At 44.4% G+C, this 14,683-nt stretch overlaps 1 protein-coding gene across 3 annotated transcripts in view; it reads right to left on the bottom strand.

Annotated features, from left to right (window-relative positions):
- Positions 1-1,543: 1,543 nt before the first annotated feature.
- Positions 1,544-14,683, bottom strand: part of RSPH3 (radial spoke head 3) — a 58,559-nt gene continuing 45,419 nt past the window's right edge. For all 3 annotated transcript variants that reach the window (XM_084776448.1, XM_084776449.1, XM_084776451.1), the window contains exon 9: positions 1,544-1,723. In XM_084776448.1, the coding sequence (XP_084632574.1) occupies positions 1,548-1,723 (176 nt within the window). In that variant the 3' untranslated portion in view covers positions 1,544-1,547. The remainder of the gene's footprint in view (positions 1,724-14,683) is intronic.

A 14,683-nucleotide genomic window follows, 5' to 3' on the forward strand; every position in this document is an offset into this window, starting at 1 on the left:
TGTAGCACACCATGTCCACCGATCGCCACTGAATCCATGAACGACAGCCAGCACAAACCCTTTATCTTAGGTTGCTTTTGTCAGAGTGTTACTACAACAGGAAATTAAGATAATTGTGAGATACATTTCTTGTATTTGCCTCCAATGGCCTTGAACTCCCATTTACCCTGCATGCAGCAAATGGTTGAGGAAGAGGTGGAGTCAGTTAAGCCACACCCCTTGAGGGCCATGCACGATTGCTTATAAATCCCTCTCTCTGATCTTTGGGGGTCACAGAGCTGGAAGAAATGGCTAGAGTCTGGTCTCATCACCTAATATATTCAGTTCAACTTCCAGTTTTCTCTAATACTGAGAATTAGGTAAAATGAAAATGGCAGGCTGGTGTTTGGGAGAAGAGCCATCATGCAGAGGCCTTTAACGTTCCTCTGTGACTGGACATCCCACAACTCTAAGAAGATTTAAAAAAGAACAAAACATTCAGATGGTGCTCCAGACTGGGTGAATCATAACTTGTATTCACTGGGGGGAAACTACTGTTTTATAAAGTACTGTGGTGGTGTACACCTTTAATCCCAGCACTCAGGAGGCAGAGGCAGGCAGATCTCTGAGTTCGAGGTCAGCCTGGTCAACAGAGTGAGTTCCAGGAAAGCCAGGGCTACACAGAGAAAATCTGTCTTAGAAAACGACACAAACACTGGGCGTGGTGGTGCATACCTTTAATCCCAGCACTCAGGAGTCAGAAGCAGGTGGATCGCTGAGTTAGAGGGCAGCCTGGTCTACAAAGAGAGTCCAGGACAGCCAAGGCTACACAGAGAAACCCTGTCTCAAAAAACCAAAACCAAACCAAACCAAACCAAACCAAACCAAACCAAACCAAACCAAACCCACAGAACTAAACAAGAAAGTACTTTTAATGGGGCTAGAGAGATGGCTTGGTGGTTAAAAAGACTGGCTTCTCTTCCAGAGGACCAGGGTTCAATTCCCAGCATTCACATGGCAGTTTATAATCTTCTGGAATTTCAGTGCCAGAGAATCCAAGGTAAGACACCACCCTACATATAATGTAAGCAAAATAAAGTACGTTTGGGGTATTTTTTGGTATGTGGCTTTGGGTATGTTATCTTCAGCTCCTAAGTCAAGCAACCAAACAACCAACAGCTTCTGTAGAAGTGGCTCCCCTCTGCCGTAATGAGGCTGAGGAGGTTTGCCCAGGGAGGCAGGCAGGCCTGTGAACAGTGCTCAGGATCTGTGGGTTAGTGGGGAACCCCGGCCATTTGCTCACTGCTGTGCTCTAAGTCACCACGACGGTCCCAAAACATGGCACACACTACTCAAGTATTTGTTGACTAAGTCGGTGGCAAAGCATTCATGTCAGCTGTGCTCTCTTCCTGGTTCTTAAGTGTGCAGCTCCCCCCAGCCCCCAACCCCCAACCCCCAGACAGTGGGAGACTGTCACACCTCACAGGCTGTTTTTGTGCTGTTGTTTCTTCCTTCTGAAAAGAGCAGATGGTGCTTTATGACTTTTTCTAACAATTGAAAATGATAATTTAAAAATGTTTTAATGAATAATCTACAATAGGTAAATGAATTAACCACAAAAGAAAACAAAAACCCTTTACATTAGTTTCTCCCTCCCCCCTAAGTATGCCAATGGTTTCTAAAGCCGTTGTTAAAATTTTCTTGACGACAAGGGAGAGTCTTGGTCTGGGACAGCGTCGGACACCTGTAAGGCATAAACATGGAATATATGAATCAATGAAGGGCAGCCATTTGTTGAAGAAAGCTAAGTAGTGGTCAGATAATGTGATCTCCCATGAACCCCACTCCTCAGAAACTGGCATCCAGCCAAGAGCTCAGTGAACAAGGGCGAGGGGATCCAGCCCGGTAGAAACAGCACACGTGCAGCACAGTGGTGACTTGTGCCTGTAAACCACTGTCTGGGAGACTGAGGCATCAGATGGTAAGGTCAAGGACAACTGGGCTGTGAAACAAGACCCTCCCTTCTTGAAACTCAAACCTGGAAACAAAAGGTAACGACTTACACTTTATGAGTGATTAATAGTGAATCGATTCTGATGAGGTAATGAATGGATCTCTAATATCATTGTAAACTTTACAATTGTTCTCATTAATTTCACATATTATGGCTTTGTTAGGAATAGTTACAGCTGGCACACACAAGAAATAAAACAAGGCTAGAAATAACAGATTTATATACTTTACATAATTTGCAAATTTTAAGGCTTTTTTCCCTTAGAGAAAACAAGATTGGTCTATTTGTCTGTCTGTCTGTCTGCTTGCCTGTCTGCATACTACTTTATTTATATAGTGATCAGAAGTAGGTGAGCCATTTCTGCCAAACTCTTGCCTTTTTAATTAGAGAAATAGAGACCTTTAATCCCAGCATTTGGGAGGCAGAGGCAAGTGGATCTCTGTGAGTTTGAGGCCAACCTGGTCTACAGAGTGAATTCCAGCATAGCCAAAGCTACACAGAGAAACCCTGTCTCAAAAAACCAACAAAACAAGACAAAAAAACAAAACAAAACAAAACAAAACAAAACAAAAAAAACAAAACCAAAACCCCAAAACCCAGACATTTGAGACTTATGGAAGTGTGGAGTGAGGGGCTGGGGACAGCTCAGTGAACAAAGCACTTACTATGCAAGTCTCCATCCCTGGCTCCCATATAAAAACCAAGAGAGCACTGCGGCCAGCCTGTAATCCCAGTGCTAGGGAGGCAGGGACCCAGGATCCCAGGGTAGCCGCTATCTCTAGGTTCAGTAAGAGATCCTGCCTCAGTAAACGAAGTGGAAATGAAACAAGAAGAGTCCCTCCACAGGCATGCACACACAGGTATAAGCACCCCTATACATATGAACATCCACACGTACATATATGAAGTTTGAAGTGATATTCATTAGAACTAGAGACATTTAATTTACAAATACTTCTTAGGAAAATCCAAGCATAGCAACTCTGTTGGTTGCAACCACACACACAAAAGCCACATTTTTTTCTCTCTCTCCCTCCCTCCTTCCTTTCCTCCCTCTCTCCCTCCATTTTTCCAGATGGTGTTTCACTATATAGCTCTATTTGCCCTGGAACTCACTATGTAGACCAGGCTGGCCTCAAACTCAGATACCTCTGCCTCTCAAAGTCTGGGATTAAAGGTGTGTGCCACTTTAATATGTGCTAAAAAGCCATATTTCATACTTTTAGACCAATGGGCGCTCTCTTCTCTCTCTCTCTCTCTCTCTCTCTCTCTCTCTCTCTCTCTCTCTCTCTTTGAGACAGAATTTTGCTGTGTAGCCTTGGCTGTCCTACAATTCACTCTGTAGATCAGGCTGACCTCAAACTGAGAGATCTGTCTAAGCCTGAGTTCTGAGCTTAAAGGCGTGCACCACTGCCTGGCTGGAATGTATCTCTTAAACAGAAACCCAGGTTGGCCCCCTCCTTCCTTAAATTGCTTCTTTAGACATTGTGACCTAGAAGTGGGGGAAAGAAACTGGGCAATCTAGGGCCCCTTTTCCATCTCCATCACATTATCTCTTTGCAAAGTCTCCTTTTCCATGAGCTCTCATAGTCACAGATTCTGAGGATCACAAAATAGCTTTGAGTGACTCTGTTCACAGAAGTTTCTTCTTTGGAGCAGTGATATGGCAGAAAAACAAAAGGACAACTCTCTCCCAAATGATATATTAAATACAGCAGGCACTAAATAAACAAAAAACACCAAAACAAAACAAAACAAAAAACAAAACAGAACAAAATCCCCACAGCCACTAAGGATTTCTTGCTGAAACTGGCAGCCTTGACATGCATTCACGGAGAACATGATTTTCCTCTTATACTCTGGCAGAATACTATTCCTCAAGAGCTCCTGCTGTCAGTCACCGCCATGGTCCCGCTCCTCACCCTGTTCCTCTCAGCTCCTGCCTGTTGTTCTTCCTCCGCCTGTGCTTCACCTGTATTCTACAGCTGTCCCCTGTGGCTGCCTCCACTCTCCCAACCTCTGAGGGTTCATCCCACGCCTTCCTCTTCTTCATCGCTCAATGTCCCAGAACCAACCTTGTGCCTCTTGCCCAAACACTTGTCACTGAGCAGTTTACTTCCTCATGTATGGACTGTTTTCCCACACCTCAAACCCATCAGGGTCCAAGATGGCAGCTGCTATCTTCCTTCCCTTGCAAGCCAGTTGCTGCTGTCACTGGCATCAACACCCTGTTCTTTAATCTCCCACTGTCTTTGCTCACAGCAGGGAGGGAACTTGGCTGTCCCCAAGTGTCAGCACATCACAGAGGGCGGGGCCCAAGTCCATTTTGATCACTGCTATCATCTCAGAAACCAGAGGGGACGTTCCCAGCTTGAGGTGAGCACACACACACACACACACACACACACACACACACACACACACACACACACACACCACACACACACCACACACACCACACACACACACACACACACACTTATGGCACCACAGACAGTGAGCTGCCTTTGTGCCTGATGCACCTTTGTTCTGGCACACAGAGTTTTAGGGAAAAAATGTTTAAAGCAGAAGGTAACCAGCACTTGCTTTTTGCTTCTGAAACTACAAGGTCATCTGACTGGCGTCTGTTTCACTGACCGTGAGGCTTGAGAAAGGAGAGGACACACTGTCACATCTCCACTCCTGTAGTGCAAAGTCAGACAAGTTTAGAGCCTAGTTTATTCACCAGAATTTAGCTTTGTCTCCCTATCCTGTCTCATAAATGACCATCTTTCCTTTCCTTCCACTGTGTCTCTGGTCCTGGCATTTGGCAGCACCTTACCCTTGCAAAGCCTTACCCTTGTGTCTCAACAATTTGAATATTAACAAATTAGCCTTATTTCCATTCTTTTCCAAAATTTTATAGATTTGCTATAATTATCCATAAAAAGTATAAATATGATGTCATTTCCTGCTCAAGATCTATCCCAAGTGTCTCTAGAAATGTCAGTCAACACAAGAGAGAACAAAATGATTTTTTCTACTACTCACGAGGAGGAGTGAAACAAAAACAACTTGAGTCCATACACATTTTCAATTAGTCATTATGAAGTAGACAATCTTTTGAAAGAACTGCTACTTCTACACTTAGCTATTTGAAAAATACAACTCATCAAATGGATCCATTTAGCTGTGTAGTGGACTAACAAAATCTGTGAGTTGCTCAGATCTAGTTAGTCTAACGAAGCAGCAGTTCTTATGATAAAAATTAGCATTTCTAACCATATACAGTGTTCTGCAATAGTCTGCATAATCCATCAGAGATAATACTGGCATATTCCTAGGCCTTGTGGAGATAAAACCATAGCATTTTATGACTTTGCTGTTTGGATAATGCAGGCCAGGCCTATGACACTGGCGGACGCCGTGTTTGCACACTGGTGTTGGATTCTTATGATGTGACTGCAATCTAAGCATGGTGGTTGCCTGTCCTGCATCTCTGGGCTCATGAATGTTTTTAATGTAATTCTCTTATGGTCAGATCTCAGAACTTAACCCTTAAAGTATCATTTGTCCTTGGAGAGCCTTAGTTACCTTCTTCATTCCTGTCTATGACCTCGGGATAATAATGTTCCATTCAATTTTTAAAAACAACATAACCTGGTGTAGCTCTACAAAGATAAAGAATAAAACTTCCAGCTACTATAAGTGAACTCAACTCAGCATTATGAAAAATGCTCCGAGTTCCTGTCATACAGGGAAGTGTCCGAACCTCTATGGAGCCACCCTAAAGGAGCCAGGAGCCACACTTGGTTTCTCCCATGGGTTACAGTGGCTTCAGTTATAATATTAAAGGGCTTGCTGAGATACTGTTGGATGCCAAGTGTTAAAACCTGCCGTGGTAAGGTGGCAGCCTGGTGGCACTGTCTGTTTAGGGACCCAGTGCTCTGTTTGCCCTTTGTTTGGGTTATATTTAGAGAAGATAAATGATTGTGAAACAGAGAACAAAACAACAGATGTCAGTGTGAGAATTTCACTTTCATCACTGGCTGACGAAATCACTTTGTTCTACATGGTGTGGTCACATTATTGGACAGGCTGGACCCCAGAAGGGAGCAGGCAGCAATTTTAACCATCCAGAGAGCTGTTTCCTTGTTCCCCTTAGATGAAATCCTGGACAGATTCTACAACTTTTCTGGTTATTTAAAAAATTATGGTTAAAAAGCATAAATAAATAAATAAACAAACACAAAAGATAAACATAAAAAACACAAACAGCACACCCAACTCTCATCTGGCTAGAATCCCTTCTCCATCAGCCAGCTGCAGCCAGGTGTTGTCTGCCCTTCCTCTTTCTGCTTTGCTATAGATGCCTGCTATTTCTCACTGCGGAAGCCAGTGGGCCAGAGGCAGGGACAATCTGCCATCAAGGTCCTTTAGGTGAGGTGGTAGGCATACCACAACCTTGGCTCTCGGCTCAAAGACAATGTCTGGAACTCTGTGCCTTGTCCTGGCCTCTTCCTGTTGGGAAGGCACTGTCTGCCCGAAGCAGTGGGGGAGAAGGCAGGGCAGGGTGAAGCCTGTTGAAGAGCTGCCAGTGTTCTGTGCCGTGTCCAGCCACGGGAAGCTTCAAGGGTAGTGCTAAGTGTGGGACAAGACACAGCTGTGTGTCTTTTGGCCCCATGAGCCTCGGCTCCTGCGGGGAGCTGGCTGAGGCTCTTTTGAATCGCTCACTGATGTCTGCTCTGACACTAGCAGCTGGGGACCTAGTCCCTTTGGCTACCAGGGCTGATGAATTTCATGTGGTACCACTGCTGGCCCCTTGGCGCAGCAGCCAGCTCTGTTTAGTAGTAGTAGTATTAGTATCGAGGCACGGTCACACATAGGCCAGGGCTGCCTAGATGTCACTAAGTTGCTGAGGATGACCTTGAACTTCTGATCCTACACTACATCCACTTTATCCAGTGTGGGGAATCAAACCCAGTGCCTAATGCCTGTTAGGTAAGCACTCTACAGACTGAGTGACCCATTTCAAAGGAGAGCAAATTCAAGGAGAATCAAAGCCACGGGAAGGACTTGAGAACCCAGCAAACACAACAGAACTATAAGTCCTATGAAGCAAAAAGTCAGCGAAATGGGTATTTGAGCAGCTGTCATTTGTGAGCTAAAAATGAGATTTGTGCAGGAAGCCAGAAGCCCTTGTTACCTGCAGATCAAGAAGCTAGGAAAACACAGAAAACAAATGAATTAAAGTCTGACCACAGTAAGGTCAACATTACCTGGCTAACCCTCCTTTCGTTTACTCATTCAACATTATAGATCCCTTTTGTGTGGATACTGTGAATTCAAACAAAATGCGTCTTGGTCCTCCTGGGCCTCACAGGCTAGTGAAACTGGTAAGAACTGGCAGATAAATGTTGATAACATCGTGGAACAGACTGCTGGGAGTGGACTTAAGGCCCTGAAACTGAGCAGGCCACGCCCATCTCGTCAGGATGCCACAGGAAGCCCTGTAGCAGCCCGTTCTCACGGTTTCCGGGAAGCCAGCTATATTCGGCTTCACACACTAGTGTCCACTAAAGGAAGAATGGCCACTGGCTGTTTCTTGCGGCTCTACATGGTCGTCCCTTGGGCCCACTGTGGCCAAGCAACCCCCTTTGTAATGGCAGGACCTTCTGCTGGCATATGGAAGGCCCCCCCATTCTAGGAGTGGCCTCTTTCTTGGTTCTATGGACCCCATGGCTAGTGAGACATCCAGTAGATTGGACTGGCCACCTGTGACTCAGGGCCAGTCATGGGAGTGCCCGTCCTGCCAGGTTGGATATGGGTCAACATCAGTGGCGAGGAAGAAAAACCAGCTTGCCAAGCAAGGAGTGAAAAAGAAGGCTGGACGAGGCCGCACAGACATCCTGGATGGCTGTGACCACACAATTTCAGGATCTCAGTGCCAAATGAAACACAGAGCCCCTGACTTAAAGAATAAGAATTTTAAGACACTGGCACGTTGTTGCACACCTTTGATTTCAGCATGTGGGAGGCAGAGGCAGGCAGATCTCTGTGAGTTTAAGGCCAGCCTGGTCTACAGAGTGAATTCCAGTACATCCAGGGCTACAAAGAAAACCCCTTTCTTTAAAAAAAAAAAACAAACAAAAACCAAACACCAAAAAAAAAAAAAAAAAAAAAAAAAAAAAAAAAAAAGAAAAGAAAGAAAGAAAGAAAGAAAAAGAATTTTAAGACAATAATATAGAACAGTAAGGTTTGTTGAGAACCCTTATGAATACTGGGTTCTGCGTGGTTCTGCAGGTCACATACCTACGAGGCTAGATCTCTGAGCTGTGTGGAAGAAAAAAGTAAATTAAATGGTCATTGTCTGCAATCATCAAACATCAATAGGAAACAAAACGTGAAATATGACATGAGATAAAAGCCTGGACATGTACAAATCGTGGAGTTGGACCCACAGGTAACCGTCAACTGATGGATGTAACAGGCCCTGTGGCCGTGGTCGGTCTGCCATGGAGCGCAGCTTTACAGCTACGAGAGGCCGAGCTGACGGGACATCTAGGAATGAGGCCTACCTACTTTGGATCTGGCGCTGAACAATGAGCTCAGAGTCAGCTTCTCCAGGACTCACCCTCTGCAGATGTGCGGTCCAGCGAAGGGGCAGGCGGGCTAGCCTCTGCTCCACAGGTGCTGCTGCAGCCACCAGCCTGAAGCAGTCAAGTAAACACAGGTGGAATTCACAGGAGCTGTTTCACAACTCCAGCCACAACGCTTGTCGTCTCAAGACTTGACTGTGGCAAAGCAGGGATGATCGTGTCCTCTGAAGGGTGCAGGACCAAAGTTCCTCTCCTGGAATCAAAAAGGCCTGGCTCTGTTCAGCCACAGCCACTGACTGCGGAAGTGAGGAAACTATCGTGCGTCTGTTCTTTCGGTAACTAGTTTTCTTTCTCCCCATGAGCAATGTGTGGGTCGCCAGGAAGGCTTCACAGCGTAGCAGCCCTTGAGCTCAGTGGACATGGGAGGCTGGCCCTGCTCTTCAGCTGTAGAATACCAATTGGTTCCTTCTTTAATGCTGAGACTATTTTCTTTCTTTTCTTTTGTTTTCTTTCTTTCTTTTTAGGTTTTTTGAGAAGGGTTTCTCTGTGTAACAGCTCTGGCTGTGCTGGAACTCACTCTGTAGACCAGGCTGGCCCTGAACTCACTGAGATCTGCCTGCCTCTGCCTCCTGAGTGCTGGGATTAAAGGTGTGCACCACCACCACCCAGCTAATGCTGAGATTTCTTATTTTTCACTTCATTTTGTTTCTAACAGCTGTTTAAAAGTCACCATTGCAAAAAAGCCACACACACACAAAAACAAAAACAAAAACAAAAAGAAAAACAAAGAAAGTCACCATTGCTAGTTCCAGGAGCTGGTACTTATTGGCATAGGATGCATTTTTTTTTCTTCAGAATATATCTTATGACAGGTAAGTTTATGTTTTATTGACATTAAATTACATATCTATGGGAGGTAGTATGATAACTTGATACACATACGTGATCTGTAATGATCACATTAATAATTAATATTTCTATATCCTTAAACATTTATCATACCTTTGTGTTGGAAGCCTTTAATTAACTTTATTATTATATATTTTTTTTAATATTTTGGGGCTGGAGAGATGGCTCAGAGGTTAAGAGCACTGTCTGCTCTTCCAGAGCATGGTGGCTCACAACCATCTATAATGTGATCTAATGCCCTCTTCTAGCATACAGGCATACATGCAGATAGAGCACTCATATACAATAAATAAAATCTTAAAAAATTTTTGTTCTTTTACATTCCACTTACAAATGTCTAATAAACTGTTATAATCTATAATTTCCCAACTGTGTCGTGTGAACCCTAAAAATCCCCACAGATGTAGTTGGTATCCAATAGGCAGCCTTTCTCTCTCCTGCCCCTTATCCTTCCGACCCTCCAATAACCCTGGGAGGGTCGCTTCATTTAGGAGATTAAAACTTCAGCTTCTTTATCATGAAGACATGTACTTATCTTCCTGAGCCTGTTGCATGTGACATGGTACCTCTAATACTATCCATGTGACAGGGTTTCATTCTTTGTGTGGCTGAATACGACATTATGCATACAAACCCTATTAAAAGAATCCCTTCTTCCTTCAGTGGGCCCCTCGGTTGCCTTGGCATCTTGTCTACTGCGAGGAGGGCTATAATGGGAGTGCAGGTGATGCGTTAAGACTCACCTCATCGGGCTGGAGAGAGGGCTCAGAGGTTAAGAGCACCGTCTGCTCTTCCAAAGGCCCTGGGTTCAATTCCCAGCAACCACATGGTGGCTCACAACCATCTATAATGTGATCTGGCATGCAGGCACACATGCAGGCAGAATACTGTATAAATAATAAATAAATGCATCTTAAAAATTTTGGATGAATACCCAGTGTCAGACTGCTGGCTCATCAGTAGATCTGTTTTTTCCCCTGTGGATCCTCCAGTCTCTTCCTGTAACATCTGTAATAGCTTACCTCCTCAGCAAGAGCGCACAAGAGCTTCCTTCTGCTTCTCTCCTCTGCCAGCACTTATCTCTGTCTTTTGGTAACGGCCACCTTACTGGAGTAAAGGGCCACCTTACTGTGGTTTGGATTTGCATTGCGCTGACCATTAGTGGGGCTGAGGATTTTAGTAAATGTGTTGGCTAACACAATCCCCAGAACGTTGTGCATGGCAACATTCTAAGACTGTAAACTCAAGTGTGAACTCCTGCAGGGGTCTGTCACAGCGATGGAATCTGTCAGCAGTCTATAGTTGGTAGAACTGCTCCAGCTTGGGCTTGGTATCAGTTTTTGTCCCGTTTTTCATCCTTTTCCCTTCAACTTATTTGTGTCTGTATTTCAGGTCTTTCCTAGGCATGCACCTTAGACAGAGACTGCCCGAGTGTGTCAGATTAGGTCTCTTATAGACAGTATGGTTGATTTACCCTATTTTATACTCTGCTGGTTGTTGCCTTCTAACTGGGGTGTTTAAGTCACTGTGATTGGTCATGACTTCCGCTGCCACTGTGCTGTTTCCCTCAGGTCTTAGCATTTTGATGCTTCTATTTCTCTGCTATTGCCCCTTTTGCATTAACTTCGTGTCTTCCAGGACACAACACAATCCTTTGCTTCCTTTTTACTATTCTCTTTAAAAATTATTTTCTTAGTGGCTGCTCTGGAGATTGCAGCTCACATTTTAATTGAATGTAATCTACTTCAGATTAATACAGGCTGAATTTTAATAGCATAACACATGTTCCTCTGAATCATCCTGTTTCTCCACCTATCTATTGCTGGTAGTTTTATGATGACTGCTTTATCATGCAGTTTCTTTTCTTTCTTTTTTTTCACCTTGATTCAGGTTTCTCTGTGTAGTCCTGGCTGTCCTGCAATTCACTCTGTAGATCTGGCTGGCCTTGAACTCACAGCGATCCACCTGCCTCTGCCTCCTGAGGCTGGGGTTAAAGGTGTGCGCCACCACGCCTGGTTTATTGATGCTTTTTATTTGTGTGCATCTGAGTTACTATCTTTTCATTTTAGCATTAATATTTCTTACAGGGTAGGGCTACCAGTCACAGCTCTTTTGTGTGCATGTGTGTACATACGTGCAGTGTATCCATGTGGTGTGTTGGGACTGATCAATTTTTTACTATCTGGCAATGTTTTTGTTTTGTTCATCTTGAAGTGCAGTTTCACTGTCCTTTAGACAGAATTCTTGACTCCCAGTCTTTATCTCTCTGAATACGCCCATGCCTTCCCTGCCCTCTGACCCACATGACTACACTGTGAAGTCAGTTGATACTCGGAGGAGCACACGCACATGAGTCATGTCCGCCTTGCTTCCTTCACCATTTGCTTGGTCCCTGGAAGTCTACGGCACATCGGCACACGGTGTCTTGTCTATGGAGAGGTCACCAAGCCTCTTAGATGTGGGGAAACCCAGTACTTTCTACCACGTGTAAGGTTTTAGCCATGTGCCTTCTGGACTCTTTCTCTTCCGTCTGGTAGTCCCTGTTCACATCTTAGTATGTCTGATGGTCTTGCTCAAGTCTCCCAGATTGTTTATTTTCCTTCACTCATCTTTCTTCCTGTTCCTCGGAGTGTATTTATTTTATTTGGCATAATTTCAGCTTCAGGGATTCTTTATTTGCAGATCAAACCAAGACCTGAAGAAAAGTTTTGATTTCAGTGTCTGTACTTTTGAACACCAGAATTTCCTTGTTTCTTCTTGTTTCTGACTATTTTTTAAGATTTCATTTTTATTTTCTGTGTTTTGCTTTCATGTACCTCTGTATACCACATGTGTGCCTGTTGTCTGAAGAGGCCAGAAGGTGGCATCAGATCCCGTGGGACTGGTGTTGCAGCCCACTGTGAGGCACCATGTGGGTAGCTGGCACTGAACTGTGGGCCCCTGAAAAGGAGCCAGCACTGTTAACCTCTGCACCATCTCTCCTGCGCCACTGGCTCTGACTTTTCACTGAGTTTATTTGCTGAGTCCACACTCTCATACTTTAGTTCTTCAGACAGTGTCTTCTCCAGCTCTTTGAACATGTAGACAATTCAAGCATTTTTTTCTGGTGAGCTAAAATCTGGACTTCCTCACACAATTTCTACAGGTAGACCACATCGTTGGTTTTTCGTTTTTTTGTTTTTTTCTTTTCGTTTGTCTTTGTTTTTGTAGGATATACTTTGCTGTTTTTGTATGTTTTGTTAATTTGGGGGGTTGGTAATGGACATTTTGAGTAAGGATAATGTAATATTTTGTAAGACAGATTCTTGTCCCACCTTTACTTTTGTGCTTTTATTGCATTAAATTTTTTAAAAATTATTTTTTATAATATCCTTCCTGCAAAAATGCTGTCAAATTCTCTTATGTATGGCCACTGGGGTCTATTGAGTAAAGTTAGTGGGTCAGCAGTTAGAATACATATTAAAATATTCCTGTCAAAGATATTTCTAATTCTTATATAAGTGTGTGTGTGTGTGTGTGTGTGTGTGTGTGTGTGTGTGTGTGAGAGAGAGAGAGAGAGAGAGAGAGAGAGAGAGAGAGAGAGAGTGCATGTGTGTATGTGCGTGTGTGTGTGCGTGTGTGTGTGTGTGTGTGTGTGCGTGTGTGTGTGTGTGTGTGTGTGTGTGTGTGTGTGTGTGGCGCGCGTGCCATGTAGGGGAGTGCATGAGGGAGGTCAGAAGACAACATGCAGGAGTTAGTACCCTCCCTCCATTAGGTGGGTCTTGGGGAAGTGAACTCAGGTCTCATGCTTGGTGCAAGTGGTTTTACCCACCAACCCCTGGAGACTTTCTTCCACCGTCTGCTGAGAGCCTCTGCATGGGCTGTGGCATGCCTTCAATTCCTACTTGTGTCAATCCTCAAGGTCAGTCATGGATGAGTGAAACCTTGCCATCTCACGTCTTTCCTGGGCATGCACAGTCGCCCAAAGCTCCCCGTGGGCATCTCCTCACGTGCTCTTTGCCCTCTTACTGTTCCTGCTGCTGTTTCCATCTTAGGTAAATGTCATGCTACACTCACTGCAGTTAATTTACTTAACAACAATGCCCGGGTGTTAGAACCTTTGTCAATGAGCAAACCCTGAGTCAAATCAAATAAAGTCAGGCCCTAAAAAATGGGCTTTTCCAGGGAGCTGACCCAAAGTCAAATAGTGACAAGTGTCTTTGGAATGTGGCTTTGAGGGACACTGAACCTATTTTGCTCCCTTCAGTGGCTGCTAGGCTACTGAGTCTGCTGGTCTCCATAGCTGCAGGGCTGAAACAAGACTGAGACAGGGAAAATGCCATCAAGTTTGCTGTTTCCAATGACAAGCAGGCCCACTGCTGCAAGTCTTCCATTAAAGTCCAGTCTTTCAAACACGTTGCTGTGGGTTAGTTTTGCCCGCCTGCTCCCACTGCTTTTGTGGAGGAGCAGGTTTTGAGAGGTCCTTATTCCAGCATTTGAGGTGGTGGTGGTGGGCTCCCCTCCACATGTAGTAATTCCTGTCCTGTGCTGTGTAAAGGTATGTTTAGGGCCAGCTGAAGAATGTTTTGTTATATATACCAATACATTTATTATACTTTAAGACATATCTCCCCATGCCTTTTCTCTTGCGACTTGTAGCTCTATGGCTTGCTCACAGCAAACACTTTCCCTTGCATGTCACTGTCTTTAATCTGCTATGGCGTTATTACTGAGAGCCATCTGTTAGAGTGCCACTAGGGTTCATGGCTCTGTGTGCGGAACTTACTCAGGATGATTTTGGCTGTCTCGCTATATTATAGACCAGTGGTCCTCAACCTTTCTGATGCTGCAGCTCTTTAATACAGTTCTTCATGTTGTGGTGACCCCTCAACCATAATATTATTTTTGTTGCTACTTCATAATTGTAATTTTCTGCTGTTATGAATCACAATGTAAACACCTATGTTTTCCAATGGTCTTAGGTGACCCCTGTGACAGGGTCATGACAGGTTGAGAACCACTGTTCTAGATGCTCTGTTTGTAAATAGTGGAGCTAGAGGATGCGAGTTGGTGCTATCTAAATCATGGGAATAAGAGTCTTAGAGTACTCCTTAGTGAGCTAGGTTAGAGCTACAACAGCATCTGGGCTCAGAGACACGAGAGGAGCCTGGATAAGTACGAGTTTCCTGGCTGTAGTTACAGGGTAGAGAGCGAGAGGTTGTAA

This window comes from Acomys minous, assembly GCF_964271855.1.
Source record: "Acomys minous genome assembly, chromosome: 3".
NCBI classification, from domain to species: domain Eukaryota; kingdom Metazoa; phylum Chordata; class Mammalia; order Rodentia; family Muridae; genus Acomys; species Acomys minous.